The 19,232-nt window shown below is 41.6% G+C and overlaps 1 protein-coding gene across 1 annotated transcript in view; it reads right to left on the bottom strand.

Moving 5' to 3' along the window:
- The window catches only part of THEMIS (thymocyte selection associated), a 74,853-nt gene extending 57,341 nt beyond the window's left edge, over positions 1–17,512 (bottom strand). The window contains exons 1-2 of the mRNA XM_065632298.1: positions 17,422–17,512; positions 2,160–2,318 (exon numbers count right to left, since the gene is read on the bottom strand). Coding sequence (XP_065488370.1) covers positions 2,160–2,318; positions 17,422–17,512 — 250 coding nt within the window. The remainder of the gene's footprint in view (positions 1–2,159; positions 2,319–17,421) is intronic.
- Positions 17,513–19,232: the final 1,720 nt, after the last annotated feature.

Below are 19,232 nucleotides of genomic sequence, written 5' to 3' on the forward strand. Positions count from 1 at the left end.
ATGTGCTCAACAGGGCAACAGCATCCAAATGCCAAGTAGATCACTTGAATGCAAACAAATCCAGATTCACCAGGTTCAAGCACTTGAAATCACAAGTCATTCTGTTCTAAAAATCAGGAGATTCAACATTAATAAATGTAGGATTAGTTTTCTCACTCAGTTGTATTGGATATTTTAAGACTCAAATGTTCAAACTCATCTGCCAATCAAGATTTAGAATATGACTTCCTATATGTATATATATTTTAGAGATAGAAGAAATTTTAATAATAGCAAAGAAGCTTGGATTTCAAGAAAAATACCAAATACCTTGAGAGTTCACAGTACAGCAGTACTTCAGATAGCCACAGATAATTAAAATGTCTTTGATCACTATATTTGGGTCCTGTAAGTGCTTGAAAATGGCATTCCAAAAAAGTCTTTTAAAAAGTGGTCATATAAATTATTCTGATTCAACGAAAAACACAAAAGTAAATTAAGGATCTACTGAGAAAAACAGAATTATATATAGAACTATTTTAGAAAGAAAGCTGTATTTTGGAGATGGAAAATGAAGGCACAGCAGAAAATATTTTTCTGTGGAGTTCAGATGAAATATTGCATTCCCATGCACTTTTACATTTTATTTGCTTCAAGAAGTATGTTTTTTCTCCCTCTGCAGAAAAAGTACATACCAGTTTGGGCAGTGGCATAACCTAAGCCATGTATTATATACCCATGTGCACACAGTCTCACTTGTTCAGCAACACATTAGAAGAACATCACTGAGGTTGCGAAGTTAAACACTAGAAAACACCCCTACTATGTTTCCCCATGCAGTATCAGTTTCACCACGCATGTACTTGCAGTACAATACAGTGTTAATTAAATGTTTGCATTATTTTTTCTTCTACAAAATTGTAGTCTCATTCTTTGCATTAGCTAGACCGCTGGGCAAAGTGAGTCCTGTGTGTGATCTCAGGCTCTCGAGGGCTGCTGAGTGTGTGTGCTCTGTCCCAGTGTTTCCTACCTGCAGGTGTCCTGTAACTTCTCTCCCAGACCTCCACAGGCTGCCTCCCACATCCCACTGGCTTCCTCGTGCTGTTTTCCAGTCCACTCATCTCCTCTTTGCCAGGGGCTCCCGTTACCTATGCTGCCTGCAAGGCTCCCAGCACCAGAAATGCCCTGCATCTGTATTTCTGTGTGAGTGCAGTCCTCCTCTGATGCTGGTAACCACCTTCACCACTGCCTCCAGTCCCTGATCTTTGCATATCAAGTTTCCATCTTTCTGCCCTTCTCCAAGGTCCAATCTTTTTCTATCAGTTTCCAAATTTAGTTTGCCTCCTACACTTCCCACACATGGATACTCACAGTCCAGTACTTCTCCCTCTGCACTCCAATCGCTTCCCTATGTAAAACAGCTGGGCTCTAACAGTAGAAGAATTGAGATGAGAGCAGAATTGAAAACTGAATAAATATGATGTGATAACTAGGTACTCTGGTACAGTACTTGGCCAGCCCTCCCTCACAAGGCAACATGAATAGAGGAAGATATGTTTCAAATAACAAGTCAGTACCACATGTCAGATTTCAAGTCCATCCTCCAAAATATGGATATTTTGGGATATCTCTATAGAAAAGTGAAGTGGTTTTTAAGCAGAAAAACACATCCATTTTCCTCTAATCATGTTTGCAGGCATGGAGCAGCCACTTTGGCCACTAAAATTAAAATTAATCATTAAACCAAAACCAAAATGTAACGAAGCATTCAAAATATTTTTTATCCAAAATAAAAGAATAAAAGTATAGTAATAGTAAATAAATTATGGTTTGAGCATACAGCAGGGAAGATTTCAGCTCAGACAAAGTTTGGCAAAGTTGTAAGTAACTGAAAAGAACATTTTTTCAATAATTCTCACACTGAGTGACCTCAAGTATGAAAAGCATTACTACCAAACATTATAACATTATTAATTTCTATCCAGACTTGAAAAAGAACTGTAAGAATTGAAATTTAAAAATGAGTTAGTTGTGTCTTGTGCCATCTGATAAAATTGTACCCTTGACAGTGGAGTTGTAACCTCAAACAAATATCAGTCAAGACAGTAAATCGATAAAACGAACAACGATGATTACTCAGGGTTATAATTCCTCAAAAATGTATTCATGAAATACTATACCAGGAAAATTTAGTGGTAATTCCACTTTGGCTGAAAATCGGCTGACTTCATTATTCTCACAGATACTTGCTATGAGCTTATTAATTTTGAAGCCAATAACTTTAATGACTTCTCCTGTTGACAGGCAGCATTCATTTCCAAACATTTCATAGATGGAGCCTGAAAAAAAATACAGAAGGAAAGAAAAGCATTATTCAGCTTTTTCTCACTTTGTCGTGTCTTTACATTTTTGAATGAAAGTAAAAATACTTAAAATAAGTTACATGAAATAATACTTATCCTGATTTAACCAATTATTTTTTTTCCTTAGTGTTACGAAAAAATCCATCTTGTGCTTTCAGTAATCTCTAGATCGGCTTTATGTGTACATTGTGTTTAGATGCATGTAAGGAGAACAAGGTCTGTATTTCCAGCTTATTAGACAAAAGCACAACAAGGCAGAGCATAGGATCACCTGGGCCATCATGAACAGCCTCCTGAAGTCAGCAGGCAGTGATGCTCGAGCAGGAAAGGTGCCTCTGCACAGCACAGGGCACAGCATGTCCCATAGGAAACAGCAGACTACAGCAGAAGGCAAAAAACCAGACCCTAGAAGGTGCCCAGGGAGATGCCAGGGAATATCAAAGTGCAACCAGCATTCAAACATTCTGTAGTGACAGAAAAACTGAAGAATGTACAAGCAATTGGAAAACTGGCAAATTAACAGTGGTAATCCCTGTCCCATGCAGGAACAAGCCTACTGATTCTGACCTGGCAGGAAAAAATTCCTTTTTTGTCTATGATGTTCAGAAGTTCAAGTGCCGGAACAAGGAAATCTGATCAAGTATTTCAGAGCTTCCCCAGCAAACCTGGAACTGCAGCTTGCCCTGCCAAAATCACCCTCCCTTCTCCATTCTTACAGTGGTCAATATCTGCTCTTTCAGAAGTGGGAGCAGTGGGGAAGAATAAAGCAAAGCCAAAACAAAAGCCAAGTTATGCAGAAGAAGGAAAATTCTTCCTGGTCCCTGCAGGAGATTAGTAGAAGCTTTGAGGCATGGGTTTAATTAATTGTATATGTATAAAGGCAATGCAGCAAACGTGCTGATGAAGCCTTCTTTCAGTTCCATTTGTAGACAGAATTATACTGAGCACAGAACACCAGAAATGTTGACTTTAATGCTAGCATCTGTTCTTCTGATACTGTGCAGTTCCTTCCAAGAACTTACCAAGTTCTGTCCTGAAGTGATGTGGAAGCACCCTTCCTGGAATCCCATCTCAGAATTTCATTTCCCTCATGGTGAGAAACTTTATTCTCGTTTCCACTCCCAATGCATTGGTGAGTGTATTCATTTGCTCAGCTACTAACAGTGCTCTGCTACTTAAAGTACTTTTTTTCTCATTTCCATTTCTCCCTTCCCCAAAGGGTTTGCAAGGTTAATTTTGCCCTTCTCTGGTTACATTTTTGACAGAAATCTAGAAGAAACAAAATCTCTTTTGAGAAGGCAGATTTTTTTTTTCTCAGTCAATGAGAGACATTTAAAGCCTGACCTCTGGATATACAGTAGCAATCAATAATTGAGATGGCCTGTACTGAAATATTGTCATTGCCTGCAGAACTCACTTCCCACAGTAAGTAACATTCTATAGTCCACAGGTGTTCTTGTAGCTGCTGAGGAGAAAAATTAAAAAAAAAGCTGCTGCTGCTTTTTTTTTTTTCTTTTTTTTTCCAGGTGTCATATCAGAAGTGTAATTATTAGCCAAGTGATTTTCCTAATGCTCACTCAAGGTCAATTCTAATCACAACCATAACCTGGGCTAGTAAGCATCTCTTACTGAGTTTGGGATTTATTAAATAACTCTGCTGCAGCACTTGCTGGTGATAAGCACTTGGTTACCACCTTGGCCTCACTGGCAGTCACTAGGATACAAACCTGAGCAAAACTTGCTCTGGTTTTATCCTAAACCCAAAGCTTCAGTAGAGTATCACAGAACAATGGGTTTGTGTCAGGACAGGAGGATGAACGAGAGTAACACTGAGCAACTAAGTTTGCCTTGTTGTGAAGACATGTCCAGGCAAAACTGCCTGTTGCTTGTGCAATGCTCTTACTAATTGAGATGGACACCAGGAAATCTCCAGCTGCTCCTCTGAAAAAGACAGGTTCTAATGTACATTTTTAACCCTATGTAGAAGAATCTAGGTTAAGAAAAATAATTAAAAAATCACGTGGCAGATGCTTTCAGCAAGCTAGACTTCGCAACATTGCCTGGTTTCCGTTGCTGTGAATCCTACATAGGATCAAGGGGACTGTTGTACTTAGGCTCTAAACTCCCTCAGCAGGCTGCTGCCTTTCTGTTGCACACCAGGATGATGATTAGCACAGAGATATTCTGGATTATAGTGCCACACAATTATCAGCCACAGTCAGGTGAAAGAACATGCTGTTTATGCATCCTTTCAACCAATCTGGTACTGTGCAGAAGAACGAGAGACCTGCTGCCCTTGAACTGGTGAAGAACAATCTGTTTTTCTTATTGTAAATATAGTGCATTATTGTTTGCTTCCCCTTTAGTCCCTGAGCACTTCGGCATTGACTAACTCAGATGTCTCCACTGGATATTGCTACAGCTCCCATCAGTAGGCTGGCTGCTGCTCTAATAAACACTTGAGGCATTATCATAGCCCTCATTGCTTTAGCTGAGCTCCATAGGATATTTTATGACAGTCGGAAAAGTGTGTGTGCAATACTTATTTCATATTAGAGTGAGAGGGAGAGAAAGACTGAGCAGCTGTGAAGAGGGTAATATTCCTTTTGTGGCGAACCACCTCACTCCTCACATCAGACATAGTAGCGATCACAAGCAACCATGATATTATTAGATACAGGGAATCTCAGAGGACCCAGCGTGATGAGCTCTGCATTACAGAAACATAGAAAGATGAGTAAAGAATTCCAATATTCTCACCCTCAAACAAATATTTGTGAAAACCTACTCAAAATGGGAGATTGTGGCTTCTAGAGGCTTTTATCTTCAGTGCAGATTTAGATCCAGCTTCTCCAGATTACCCCACTTGAAAACAGACCCTGAGAAACCATTTAACATATGAAGGTAACTACACTGACTAATTATGGGCTTTGGGCACATTTGCTTTCGTCTCTGCTAGACAGCCTTTGCCAGCATGCCCCTTGGTGCAGCCAGGCCCTCCCGTACACCCACAGGCAGGCAGTGCTGCTCCATTCGAGCACAGGCACCGAGCCACGCAGCTTTGGTGGCCTTGCTGGCCACATGCCTTTTCCAAATAACATGGTAGCTGGAGCAGGGCAAACCAAGCAATGGCCCTGAGGGGAAGAATGGAGCAATCATGAGGCTGAACCTCTCGAAAAACTGCTGTGATTGAAGATGATTTAACCACTACTTTGGTTTATACCCGCAGCAGAGTGGTGCCACCAAGAAATAAAGAGGCGAGGCAGGGGAGGTCCCTGTTTCTGATCGTGGTTGGCTCTGAAGGACTCACTGCTTTTATCAGGTTTGCTTTTCCATAGGCACAATAGCTTCACCGCAAATTGTGCAGTGGGGAGTTTGAGAAAGTCCTGTCCTCCATCACAAAATAAATGGAGCTTGAAAAAAAGTGAAAACACTGATCAGGTAGTGACAGGTCCAAGACTGAAGATCCAATCTGGTGATATCTGTGAGAAGAGACTAAATCTGCCAAACCCTCAAAAATATGTGATTGAATGACACCAGAATTAGCCTTTGACAAACAAATCAAAATTTGCAAAACGTAAGAAATGCAGATAGCAACCTATACAAAGCAAACAGTGGTCTGGCACTGTAGACATGGCAGGGAGTTCTAAAACACTACAAGAAAAGGGTAAAATACACAAGAAAAGAAAATCTGCACTCATAAAAGAGAGAAAGTACCTGAGGCAGACAAGCATATGGAGTTCAAGCTGGAGTCTACAAAAAGCATTACATGGAGCTGCAGGCTCTGTTTGAAACATCAAGGGCCAAGATAATGCATTCAGAAGAAAGATGGATTATAAATGCCAGACTGCAACAAAGGAGTGTGCACAGAATAGACGCACAGGGCTGTCACAGCACCTTAGCTCCCAGGGTCTTTCATCACAACAAAACATAACATTGTTGTGGAAAACAAACAGATTATTCATCTAAAAGCATCAGTTCTAGGAAAAAGCGAGATGAAAATGAAAACAAAAAAAAAAGTTATGGTTTTAATTAAAATTTTTTTTAAAAAAGGAAAATCAGTGGAGCTAGTTGTCCTACCATCAAAAAATAAACTATTACATGGGTACATAATCCTGTAGCAAAGATAATGCGTCATAATAATACCAAGCAAACTGAACCCATTCTTGAATTAAAATAAATAAATAAATAAATAAATAGTATTTTTTGGCATTATCAACAAGGGAAAGGGTATTAAGCAGCTGGGGAGGATGCTTTAAGTCTTCTGGAAGATAGAAAAGCTCTTAGCAGAGTAGAAGTGGAGAGTGCCCAAGTAGCCCAGAACTCATGGCCATAGGACAATACCTTTCATCCCAGAAGAGAAGGTGGATAAATTGCTCATATAACCACTGAGTAATGAGGGTGTGCCATCACATTTTCCATCTGATTATGGAAGTCAGAGACAAACCTTCAACATCTTATCAGTAGTAAAACATATACATGAGTGGATAGAGAGAAGGATATATGCATATACAGGTATGTAGATAGATACCTACCTGAATGACCGTTTTCCTGGGCAACTTGTAGGACTTTCAGTACCACCTCCTTTATCAGATTCAGTTGCAAGAGACCAAAAGGTTGAAAGATTATGAGGGTAAGAGGTTGGAAGGAGGGTGGTTAGCAGACCGAGACAATGATAGCAGAAGGCTCATTTTTAATGATAGCAGGAAAAAAAAATCATTAAAAAATGAAACTCTGCCACCATAGAAGAACAGGTTCATTTTGGGGGGTGCAATTGCACATACAGTATTGATCGTAATTACGCATTTGTCTGCAACTAGATTGCCTTAGCCCTGATTTTAGCCTTAGCTTGGCGGTTTGCCTAGAATAGTACAATAGAAGATTACATTCAGACAAGAAAAATGTTACTTGTGTGATTTGTCATCTAGGCTTTTGCAGCAAATATTTGTGCTGATATAAGGGAGGGAGGGAAACTGTGTGGTTTGCAAAAGGGACAATAAGAATTCTTTTTCCTTTAAAAGCCACGATGACTAGTCTTAAAACATTTTGAAAATACCTGCTGTGTGACAATGGGACCCTGAAAGATTTTACTTCAGCTGAGTGATGCAGGCCCCCACACACAACATATTGAAAAATAAAATTAAAGTTAAAATGGGCCTTTTAGTACCTTTATTTGTTGTTGCACAACAAATGTATTTTCCCACTCAAGCCACAAAGAAAGTGTAAGACATTGAAAACATAGATCAAGTAACCTTAAGGACTGAATCTTTTTGATTTGAGAAAGAAGTATGCAATACAATGCAAAATAACATTTTAGCAGAAACCAGAATAAAGCAGCTTATTTACAGTGATCAGACAATGGCCCTGAAGGTTGTAATTAAAGAGCTTGTTGCCTTTGAAACCACCTTTTCTGGATTGTTACTTTATTCAATAAAAACCACATTTATATCCTTTCATAAGCTCATCTCTAGTTTGGCAATCCATATTAGCAACTGCTGTGATCACATCAAAGCAACCATAAGAATTAGTTCAATATCTGTTTCCTCCATCTTCCCTAAAATGCTAAGCAGCCACACCACCATCATCCCTAACAGGAGCCTTTATTTGATTTATTTCTCATTACATGCACAAAAAGAGTCTTTTTGTATTAAAAACAACAACATAAAATATAAATACAATGAATGCCTGAGACGGAGAATGTCATTCTTCATGTCAGGCCATATGACAGCACCACCGACAGAAATATTTTATAATACAAGGTAGAACAGGAAATATCTCAGTAATATTTCTCTTTTTCTTCCCAAGTACCTTAGAGGCCCATTGGGTGACTGCTCTTCGAGTCAATGCTTTGCTGATGCTGACACAAAGCACGGCTCAAAATCAGGTCCATGACTAAACAGCAATAATACATCATGTACATAACTCTCTTTTATCACACGGCCCTGGGCAGTTTAGCAAGAAGGCCTAGGTAGAGCAACGCAAACAAAGCAAAAGGCTTGACTAAGGTGGCACAGATTACCATTCAACAGGGCTGGAGCTCAAGCCCAGGCTGGCTGACTCCCAGTCTAACAGTCTGTCTGCTACACAGGGTGCTGCTAAGCACTTCCAAATATCCCTCTTTTTTTTTTTTGTTTTTTAACAAAGACCAAGCCTTTCTCCTAACAGAAACAAATGACTTTGCAGGCCAAACACTAGGCATTGACTCTCTAGTCCCATGAGTTTGAATCCTTGAAGGAAAAAATTCTCCCTTTCATCTCTCAGTAGCACCCACTGAATTCATTGCAGCTGGCAGGCTGAGCAGTCTTTGAAAGAAGATCCAAAGAACCGTGAACCTGGCTGCTTTGCAGGGAGATGAAAGATCTCCCGACATGTCCTGAAAGAGTAGAACTTTGTCCCAATATCCTTTTCCCAGTGCTGCTTTCTCCACCATTATGTTGTCATCGGTTGCCCATATGGATGCTGTCTTCCCAGATCAGAGTCCACTCTGTTTCAGAGGCTGGTGAAATGGTTCTGCTTTTACATCAAGACACCTGCCCCTAGTGCAGCCATTCAGCCAGAATTACTACAGCCCGCTTTCCCCAGCGACATAGCTCCACTGAAATCACAGGTTTATTAAGGCTGCTACAGTCTCCCAAAGTAATATGAAGGGCATAATGTACCTATAATTAGTGTCAGTAAAAAAGATATCATTCTTTATGGGCATTATTTGGGAGTTAGCCAGTTGTTCAGAGTTTATGCTCTTTGGCAAGAAGAGAGATATGTTTTAAAGTTGTGGGGAGGAGAGTTTTGCTTAATAACTTTAATCATATTATACTCTGATTAAGCAGTAGGGAAAAGCAAAGTTTCTGATGCTGAGAAGTTGGTTGTCTTTTTTTTTTTTCAGATACCTCCTGAGCACTGAAGAGGCTAATCAGCATGCTGGACTTTCCCCACTGATCTCAAATAAATTAACATCTCATGGAAAAAAACCAAAGAAGCTGAAAATCGTGCTCTCAATGGCAGGAAAAGGACACATGCCTCAGCTGCTCTCTCCAACCCCAGGCTGTTGGAGTGGCTGCAGATAGCATAAAGCACCTGTATGGCTTTTATCCACCTTTTCCTCGCCCCCCAGAAGGTGCACCCATGGAGAGGGGGTGAGCCCAGCTCCCTCGTGTCCATGTGGTGCTCTAGAGACCCAGGGGCAGCAGTGGTCACGAAGGTGGCATGAGTTTGTGTAGAAGGTCCTCTATCAAGTGACAGAGCAACTTACTGTGTTTTGTAACAGCTCTTCTCTCTTTTAACATGTGTCCTAAGCAACAAAAATCTGCAGGTTTGGTCAGTCTGGGACACAAATCATCCAAGGAGTTCAGCTGCTGAATTGCCACAGAGGTGAACTCCCTTCAAAAGCCTCTGTGCAAAGAAAGCATCTTATCTTGATCATACCTAATTAGGCTGCCGAGGGTCTGTTTTTTGGCAGCACAAAACCACCAAAAAACAAAAGCTGTAAGATTTATCTTTTGCTATATAAAGTCAAACTTTAAATGTCAAGTGCTTTAAGCCATTTCAATCATAATGGAATTTTTTAAAAAAATTACTTCGGTAGCAGTTTCTGATTTATTCCTTTCCTGATAGGTTTATGGCCTTTCCTTTTTTTTTTTTTCTTTTTTTTTTCTTTTTTTTTTTATACTTTCTTCTGATTCTCTTCTATCTGGAGGGCTCAGGCTCTACATGTGGCAGCAGAGTTTTGTGCATGCAGCACCCACTACAATGGAAAGAGCAGGTGAAACCACAGTTCCAAATGCAACGCCTTTGACCTTTTGTTTGGGTTTACCCACATAAGCTGGAATTACTGTAGTAATGAAGAGAATGCCAAAAGCTGCTTTTGAACAGCATTAGTCACTGTTTTAGCTGTTTGTGATTTATTCAGTTTTATTCATTTTCTTTGCAGCATTAATTACTTTGACTTAAGGTATGGTTATTGAAGTGTATGTTTAACAGCAAATACGTGCTTTGTTGAACTGGGTTTAAGAAGGCTGCTTGCATTAAGTTGCAGGATCAGGTCAGAGTGTTGAGCACTTCACAGGTAAAGCCCAGAATTGGAAACCGATTTAAGCATCTTCCCCCGCTGCAATCACAGCACACTGCCCTGTGTGACATGACTGTGTGTCCAATGGAGCTAACCAGAATCTGTGAACCTGGACCGATGCCATGTTTCCTCATGCATAGATCAGCAGCTACTGGAAGAAAAAATACTCCACAAAAGCCCTGTAACTCAGCAACAAAGCATGGTGATGGGCTCGTGTATCATGAGAAGTTTATCCCAGCATCTTCCCTCCCCTCTCATTTGCTTTAGTTGTCCCCCTTATCTCCCTGAAGCCTGAGTTTGTGAAAAAAGTCTTGGTATTTTTATAGGGTGGCAGGTTCATGTGTAGGGAAAAAGGGCTTGTCCTGCTACAGACCTCCTTCTCACGCCCCTGGAAGCCCCAGTGCAACACCAGTCGGGGACCCCTCTCTGCTGCAGGAAACCAGCATGTTGAGGGCAGCTTCAGCCAGCTAAGGCAGATGGTTGACCCCTGCATCGAGACAAGCCCGGCAATTTGGGTATTCTGCCCATCTCCTGTGCCATCCGCAGAAAGGCTTGGAGCTGAACGTCACAGAAAGAAAATCCCCAAAAGGAGATCCTTGAAACAGCTCTGTCCTCAGTGCCAGCTACCCAGGGTCAGATTTTTCTCACTGTATCTGTATGAGTCATCCCATTGAGGGCAGTAGCTTGAAGAAAATGAGCAATATCTGACCCATAAAAGTCAGGTTTTGTTCTCATATTGCATTCACTGAAGAGCACTTTCCTTCTTGTTCAGAATAAAATGTGGTTTTGAAGCCATCTGAGCAAGTGTAGGAGAGTATTAGTGGTACATATTAATAGAGAAAATTCACTATTAGTAACATGTTCTGACTACTGACCACGAAAGAGAACTCAAACAATCTGTTGCTCCAGCTATACCTAGGACTCTTGCTCCCAACTGCTCAATCAAGAGTAAGTGAAACAACTATGTTCAAGAGGAAAAAGCCTTTCAAATTTTTATGGACAGATTTGGCTTCTATCTCTGTAAAAAAATGAGGCAAATCAGCAAGTGCAAACACCATACCACAAATTTCTACCATTTCACGTACAATTCTCCTTTGGCATGTACTCAAACGACACTCCACCCAGTAAATGCACAGGTCATTTTTATTGATTTTCCAACTCTGAGAAATACAACCTTAATTATCTTCATCAAAGCTGTTGAAAGCTGTCCATGCTTTAGCCTCCGTTTAAATTGTCTTGTTGCTTTTTATAAGAAAAAAAGTGCCTTTATTAATCCTGAAGGGGCAGCTTGCTTATTTTATTCATATGAATTACAGATCATATATCCTAGCTTTTGTCGATTCACTGGCTTTTCACACTGATGAGGGAGCAGGACTTCTTCCCTCTGGGCTGACTTAAAAACAGTAAAAAAATCATTCCATCCTACACGATTGTTTTCTAACTATTAGCATTGAGAGCAATTTCTTGCAGCTGAGACTTTATATACAAGGATTCCTGTTCTATTTGGTTTGCCCAGCTGCAGTTACAGGGTTAACAGGACTTTTCATAAGTGGTAAGCCAAACCCATCGCTCCCCTGAAAGGCTCACAGAAGCCACGCTGGAAAGATGCTGTTTCCCAGTAACAGAAGTAGAAAGGCTGAAACTGAAACTGTGGAGAGGGTGAGCAGGCTTGGATACGCGGCCAGCAAAAGAGAGCCAAGAGGAACCAAGAGACTAAGCATATTCATGTTCTCTATGGTTCACCAAAGACAGTTTTGCAATGGAGCTATGCACGTGCACCAATGACGGAGCAAATTGCAAAGGGTTTTTGTTTGGCATCACTCCTCATGCAGCTGTCAGAGAGCACCCAGCAGCCACCCAGAGAGGGCATCTCCACCTGGTAACACTGAGCATCTTTAACTTCCTTAGGTCTGGAAGGGCATTAACCAGGGCTATGTACATGGCCCCATTGTCGTCTCTTCCCACCATTTCCTCCCTGTGAGACCTGGCACTTTCCAGACCCCCGGGAGAGGGAGCAGAGCGTGGAGCACCGCATTTACAGCCTGCTGCTTCGCTGCACTCCCAGCCTGCAGAGGTGGAGGCTGCTGGCTTACAGATCCATTCTCTCCAGAGAAAGAGAACACAGCATAAATGTTCCCAAGGAGTTTCATTGTAAAAAGGAGATGTCCTGGCACTGCGATTTGCACAATACACGTGCTGCTTTTGCACAGTGGAAACGCAGAGAAGACGTAACAACTCTCCCTGTACTGTGGCAAGTCCCAACCCTTGGGGTTCTAATCTTATCACTGATGTGTGCGTTTAGTTTTAGGGGAATAAAAAAAAGGCAATGTGGGATTTCTGTTTAGACAGAGCAAAAATGGGAAGGCTGAGAGTAAAGAACGTGACTAGTGGCAAGAAACGCCAACAGAATAGGTGCCTTGAGCAGTTCTACATTTATCACAATTAAAGTTTGACACTTTTTACTGTCCTGCCACTGGTTAAATTAAGCCTGCAGAATATTAAATTCAATTACCCATAAAAATAATTATATCAGTATTAAAACAGACATAATTTTTGCAACATCAAGATGAAAGCCCGTACTTGCATGCTATCTGTAAAACTCGGCCTCAGTGGTCATACGGTATTTAGCTCACTAAGCATCAATATTTACTAAAATGTTCAAAGAAAAATCGTCAATCAATCAAATCAGTTTCCAATGGAGTTTCAGTAGCTTAATTTTTTAATAACATATTTCAATGAGCTATTAAATTGTCATGTACTTCAGTCTGCACTGTAGTTCCTTTCTGATCAGTGCTGATTAGCAAGATTTCTGTATCTGGCAAGCTTGCTCTCAATTTATAATCAGCCTTCCTATTCCCTTCAGAGACTCAACAGTCCAGTTTCTGTAGCAACAATATTGTGACTGCAGAGTCCAAAGCAACTACCCCGAGAGGCATCCCAGGGGGTTGCAGAATCACCCTCTCCTTTCATCTACGTTTCTGTTTTTAAACCAGGGATAACAATAATTTCTCTATTTCTCTATGGTCCTTTGAGTGTGATGTATTGAAAGTACTTTAGAAGAACTCAGAGCTATTACTAAAACCCCATGTTCCTGAGTCTACACAGTGTCCGACTGCCATAGGTGGTGACTGCAGGTTGGGGCTCTGGGAACATGGGAGTATGAACAAATTCTTCAAACCTTGACTATCCTGCCTGAGGCAAACTGGGTAAGGCTTCAACTAATCCCAAAGTCCAGCTGTAGCATGAAAAACACTGATATTACCCTAGGGAAACCCTTCCATCTGCTTCAAGCCAGGAACAGAACAGGAGCATAACTTCAGAAAGGTGTCTAGGTCATAGTATTCACTACCAACAACAAAAGTTCAATTGCCCGTAGCTTCTCTAGCTGAAAGTATTTTGAATGGAAATAGGGTCAATATAGACCTGTCTATTTGCGGTTTGGAGAGCTACAGTTAAATACATCACGATTCCATTAATAGTAGCAGGAACATAATTTCTAATAGGCCAGTAGAGATACTAATGGTGGAATGGGTACACACAGCGTATGTTTTCTACTTACTTTCCACCAGGATCTGCAGCAGGCAGGCTTGGGTCTGAAAACAGAGACCGAGATTGTACTCGGTGCTACATGGGTATGGAGGTAAAATGAGATCTTTTAGAGCTTTTACCCTGCCCAAGGGCAAGCAAATTCCCACTCTTTCCCTGGAGCCTGATTTTGCAGCTTCTAATAAAAATGCCTCACCACATGGAAAAAATACATCTATCCTTCCAAAGACTTACAGCATTACACTTTCCTTATGCTTCCAGAGGTACTGAAAAAAAATCTATCAAGAACAGTAATGCTAATTTACAAGCCCTATATCTGTAAAATCATTTAGACCTAAGTGCAGTGTGTGAAAAATGTTGCTTCCAGATAGAGTAAATGAAAGTTTCATCCCCACAGCACAGAGTTCACCAGAAAAGATGAACGAGCGAATCACACTCCATTGTCTTCTTACCACATAGATTGCTATAGCCTGCTTTGGTTGGCTGCTGCAACTTTGACATGACAGCTCCAATGGATTTAGTATACCATTATTTACTCTATTAGCCTTTCTATTAATATGTACCTGGTTAAGCTGACATTAAGAAGACATACTACTTTTTTCTGGGGTTGTGGAGAGGGAAATAAACATAGCGTTTTTATATGTACAAATACTTGCTATTTTAAATTCTTACACCAGAAAATTAATCATCTCTTGTGACTGACCAGTTTCAAACAATCCCATGTAATGCTTTAAAAATAAATCTTCTCTCTTACTATCTCCATGTTGTGCTGAGCACGGTTAAAGTTTCCTATGAAATCCAACTCCATGAAACAGCTAATCCAAGTAGGACTCAGCTGACCAGTCTGACTTTGTAGCCAGTTGGGAGCTACCACAATCAGTGCATGAATGCTCTGATTTGGTCTCTGCAACCATAGCAATAAACCCGTGTTCCCTGTCAATAGACCTGCCATTACCCACAGTGTGATTGCTGGTGTACTGCACATGGGAAGAGAAATGAAAAGGGTTGTTGAGGGGGCAGCGGATCTGGCCGAGGAAGGACTGAAGAATGGTTGTCCTAATGGACATTCAAAGTGCACAAAGTGGTCCACTTGCCTGTTTAGCAATATAACAGGAGTTACTTCAGACTCTCTTGGAAGCACTACTTTATCTTCAGAAAATGCAATATAAATCACAATGCAATCACAGAACAGTGTGTTCATCCCTGCTGCGAGGTACAGAGGGAAGCAAAATGTTCAGGAGAGATCCAACGTGGACCGATCGCTTGGGGAGGGAGGGAGGAAGAGAAAGCGAGAGTCTGGCTGAGAAGGTCTTTTGTAGTCCTAGATCCTGCAAACCTCTCAGGCACGTCTCAAGCAGCTCTAGCTTCTTCTGAAGCAAGCAAAAAGAAAAGAACTAACACAAGCCTTCTACTGGACATTGGGGTTTCTAGGTATTTGTAAGCGGTCTGGGGATGTGGCAACTGTGAGGGGAAGGATCCAAGTAGCACATCTGTATCAGCCTTGCTTGTTGTATAAGCAAGAAACACCTGCATGTATGTTAGTGCTGCATCTAGCCTGGTGGTGGAAACATTAGTGAGCACAGCTGAGAGGAAGCCACCAGCAGCAGAGGACAGGAAGAGGTGGTGCAGCTGAAGACTAATGAAGCATCACAGCAGCATAAGGGCTCTCACTTCTAGTGCAATAGTTCCCAGATCTTGGCAAAAACCACCCCCTCCCACAGCTTTGCAGGCTTTTTTATTATAGACAGTAATCAGCTAATAGCCTTTTTCTTCCACATGCGGGGACAATGCTGCAGAATGACCTGTGGGCTATGCCTCCACTGGTTTTTTTTTCTCCTCATGTAGAAAAGTCTACACGGTAAATGGAAGCACACACAAAAATACCTCAGTTCCAAAGATGTAGTGTTATGAGTTTTACCAGCCACTAACAGCAGGATGCAGAATATAGGGACTCAGAAGCCTGCTCACAGCTGGGCTACCATAATTTTCTCATAGCATTTTGTATATACGTATACGTATCTTACAGTACTTTGTATATACATACAAATATGTATACACATGCACATCTACATAGATTACCTCTGTTTCCTAGGTGTGTGGAAAGAGGCAAATATGGTGGCTACTCAAATTTAAGGAGGTGATCTTCCCTTTTTTATTTTAAATTCTGCTCCTCATCACTTAGGTGGCAGACTCCTTATCAAGCACGTAGTTCAGTTCAAGTTCTTGGGCCATTTTAAAATGTAAAGTTGAACAGCCCAAATGTCAAATTATATTTTCAAACATTTCTGGTAATTTTGACCAAGTTTGTTTCCCAGAATGCCTTTTTGTGGATCAGTAATATTCATGTGTCCTAGGCAGTTTCCAGAGCAGCCACTTTGGGCCACCAGTAGAACACGGGCAATTTGCTACCATCACAGTCTGAGTATGCCCTTTCCCATTTTCTTTCTGCCCCAAGAGGCTGTTTTTGTGGACAGAAGAATCACTCATTCTGGCCACTGCACCAGGATTGCAGCTCAGACTTACCATGGCCACAGCCAACGGTGCCCACCTCCTCTCTCCTCCTGCTATGGACCAGCATGGGAATTTTTATATTAATGTAAAGATAGATATTGTGGATCCTGAACCAGGTATTTGGCTGAAGCTGAGGCTTTGGCTTATTTAATAAATTCCCTTCTCTTTTACCTAGTGTAACCCAAAGTTTTCCCTTGCAGTGGCAGGGAGGTAACTTTCTTTTCCTAGACTAATACATGGGCCTGACATGGTGTTTTCACTGTCAATTAAGTCTGTTTTCACTGTCAATTAAGTCCATACCCTGACCAAGCACAGAACTTTTCCCTCCAGTGCAAGCATCTTTACTACCCTTCCACTGTGTTTTGTGCACAAGCAGAGCTCAGCAACAGAAGCACCATAAAAAGATCTGCTTCAGAAAAACGCAGCAAAATATTACCCCTGTGATACTCCTGTCTGGCTCATACTCATCCTTTTGTATTGCTGAGGACCTGAAGTACCCTCAAATGCAGGGCAGAGCTTCAAGAAAACCTTATGGTCCCTCACGGTCACTTTCCAGGTGCTCTGGTTCTTTATTTCTGAGACCGAGAGCACCTCTCCATGCCAACTCTGGAAGAACAGAGCTAAGTTTAATCAGTTAACCCCTGTGAGATGATTTGCAATCGCTGGATTGACGGTTCTGTGTGAGTGCAAAGCGAATTCACGTACTCTTCCAGGATACAGTAAGGACTAACTACAGCTCCTTCCTCACTGCCTCAAAGAAGACCAGATGCACACAATACCAAAGACATCTCCAAAGTCATTGATCATTATACTGTTTTTTCAAAGGAAAAATTGCAGCCGGTGGGAAACTGCTGGGAGACAATTCTGTGAGCGTCCTCCCTCTGCCTCCCCCACATCCCTGTCCCAAGGGGGACCCAATGTCAAAGACAGGCATGCCAGAAAGCACCCAATACTCACCTTGAAAATAGATGCCTGACTGGATTTGGAGGACCCTGGGAAGAGCTCTGGGGTCCAGAGAATGAATGAACTTCTCCAGGGTAGATGCCATGGTCCACAGCAAGGCAGCATGTGCGTTTGGTACGTAAAGACCAGTGAAGATCTTTCAAGGTGGCAACATTTGCAGCCTGGTTCATGCTGTGCCCGGGACAGCCATGGGGCTCTGTGGCAGAGGGGAGGAGCGGCACGGGGAGATACTTCTGCTTCCTCCCCTCTGTGGCTGCTTCCTCCTACAGCTGCAGCTGGAGTGGGGTGAGGTGGGGGGATGCTGAGCTGGTGGCCCGGTGCCAGGCTGGGGTACCCATGCCCAGTGATGGGCTGTGCCAGAATGGGACAGGTGCAGGGAGTGCTGTGGGTACCGGTCTTCAGAGGGGGCAGGGGGATCTGCCACAAAACTCCATCTCGTTCGTGATGGTTGTTGACCCTGTGAAGAGAAGGTACTGAATATCAGCCCTGACTAAAGTGGGGAAAAAACATCATGTCTGGGTGGTTTTGCTGTTGTTGTTGTGTTTTGTAAACTGTTTGTTGTTTGTTATCTTCAAAACCACAACAAACCTTGGAGAAAATTACTTAAAATAATTTTGTTCTGATGCTTTTTGCTGCCTTAAATATTGTAGCTGGATTTAAGATACCAAATAGGATACATATTACTTTGTACTGTAAATGGAGATTAAAACACAATGCTGTTACCAAAATGACCAAGAGTTTTTAAAGTCACCAGTGACTTGTGAGAATTTGAATTTGAGATGCTGAAACTGGGAATGAATTTTAAGAGGCTACTGCCCAATACCACATGAAAATCAGACTGCACTCAGGACAAACCCCTAGCGTTGGTCCCAACTCTGCTGCTGTGAGCCTTAGCAAGCACAGTTATTGCAGCAGCACTCCTCTGAAGAACGAGACCACATAGCAAACGAGTGGCAGACTCAGATCAGGAAAAACTGAAGTGACTGTGATTTCACATTCCCTTACACCACTCTCCTGTCTCCCTGAGGTGTCAGCGAAAGTATGATGTCGTGACAAAATGGTGAGTGAAATAACCGTGGGGTTTTTTTCTTTTTTCAAAAATATTAGTAACTGCATTTTGTCTATATGTAATAATTTACAGGAGATAACATTACACATATTAAAAAACTTATATTAAAATCCCATAATGTTTGCAGTTGGTGCCCAGGCCTTTGAGGTGCCAGGCTAACTACAGGGTTTCAAGAGTTTGTTAACTTGGTCTTAACAAATATTGCTCCAGAGAGTGTGAAATAGGTTTTGTAAGCGGGGAGCCTGCAGGTGCAGAGCTCACTATTGCCAGTTGATAATGCTGCAGGTGCTGCAGGCAAGATGAATAACAGGACTTTGGGTCTAGGAGTGACAGGTATTTGTAAAAGCCAAACTAGAGAACATGCACAGCCAACCACTCAACAACTATTTTAACAAAAGATCCCTCATTCTCCCCTCCCAACAACGCACACTCAAAATTAAGCAAATATAATTGGTCTGGGAGAGAGCTGGGGAAATCACAGACATTGAGTGGTAGTCAAAAGACCTACATTGTAAAAATCTGGTTCTCACAGGGTACAGAGCATGGAATTATGTGAGTGGTTTCAGCTATTTCAGTGGGACATCTTTATATGTTTAAAAATTATTTATGTGCAACTCTTGCAAATCAAAGCCAATTTTCTCGATGTACTGGCTCCCAAGGTTGTCGGGTATTGTGTCAGTGCCAGCAGCTGAGCTTTACCTGTCCACATTGCTTTGGTTTGTGGATAAAGAGCCCC

Source organism: Caloenas nicobarica, chromosome 3 (genome assembly GCF_036013445.1).
Source record: "Caloenas nicobarica isolate bCalNic1 chromosome 3, bCalNic1.hap1, whole genome shotgun sequence".
NCBI classification, from domain to species: domain Eukaryota; kingdom Metazoa; phylum Chordata; class Aves; order Columbiformes; family Columbidae; genus Caloenas; species Caloenas nicobarica.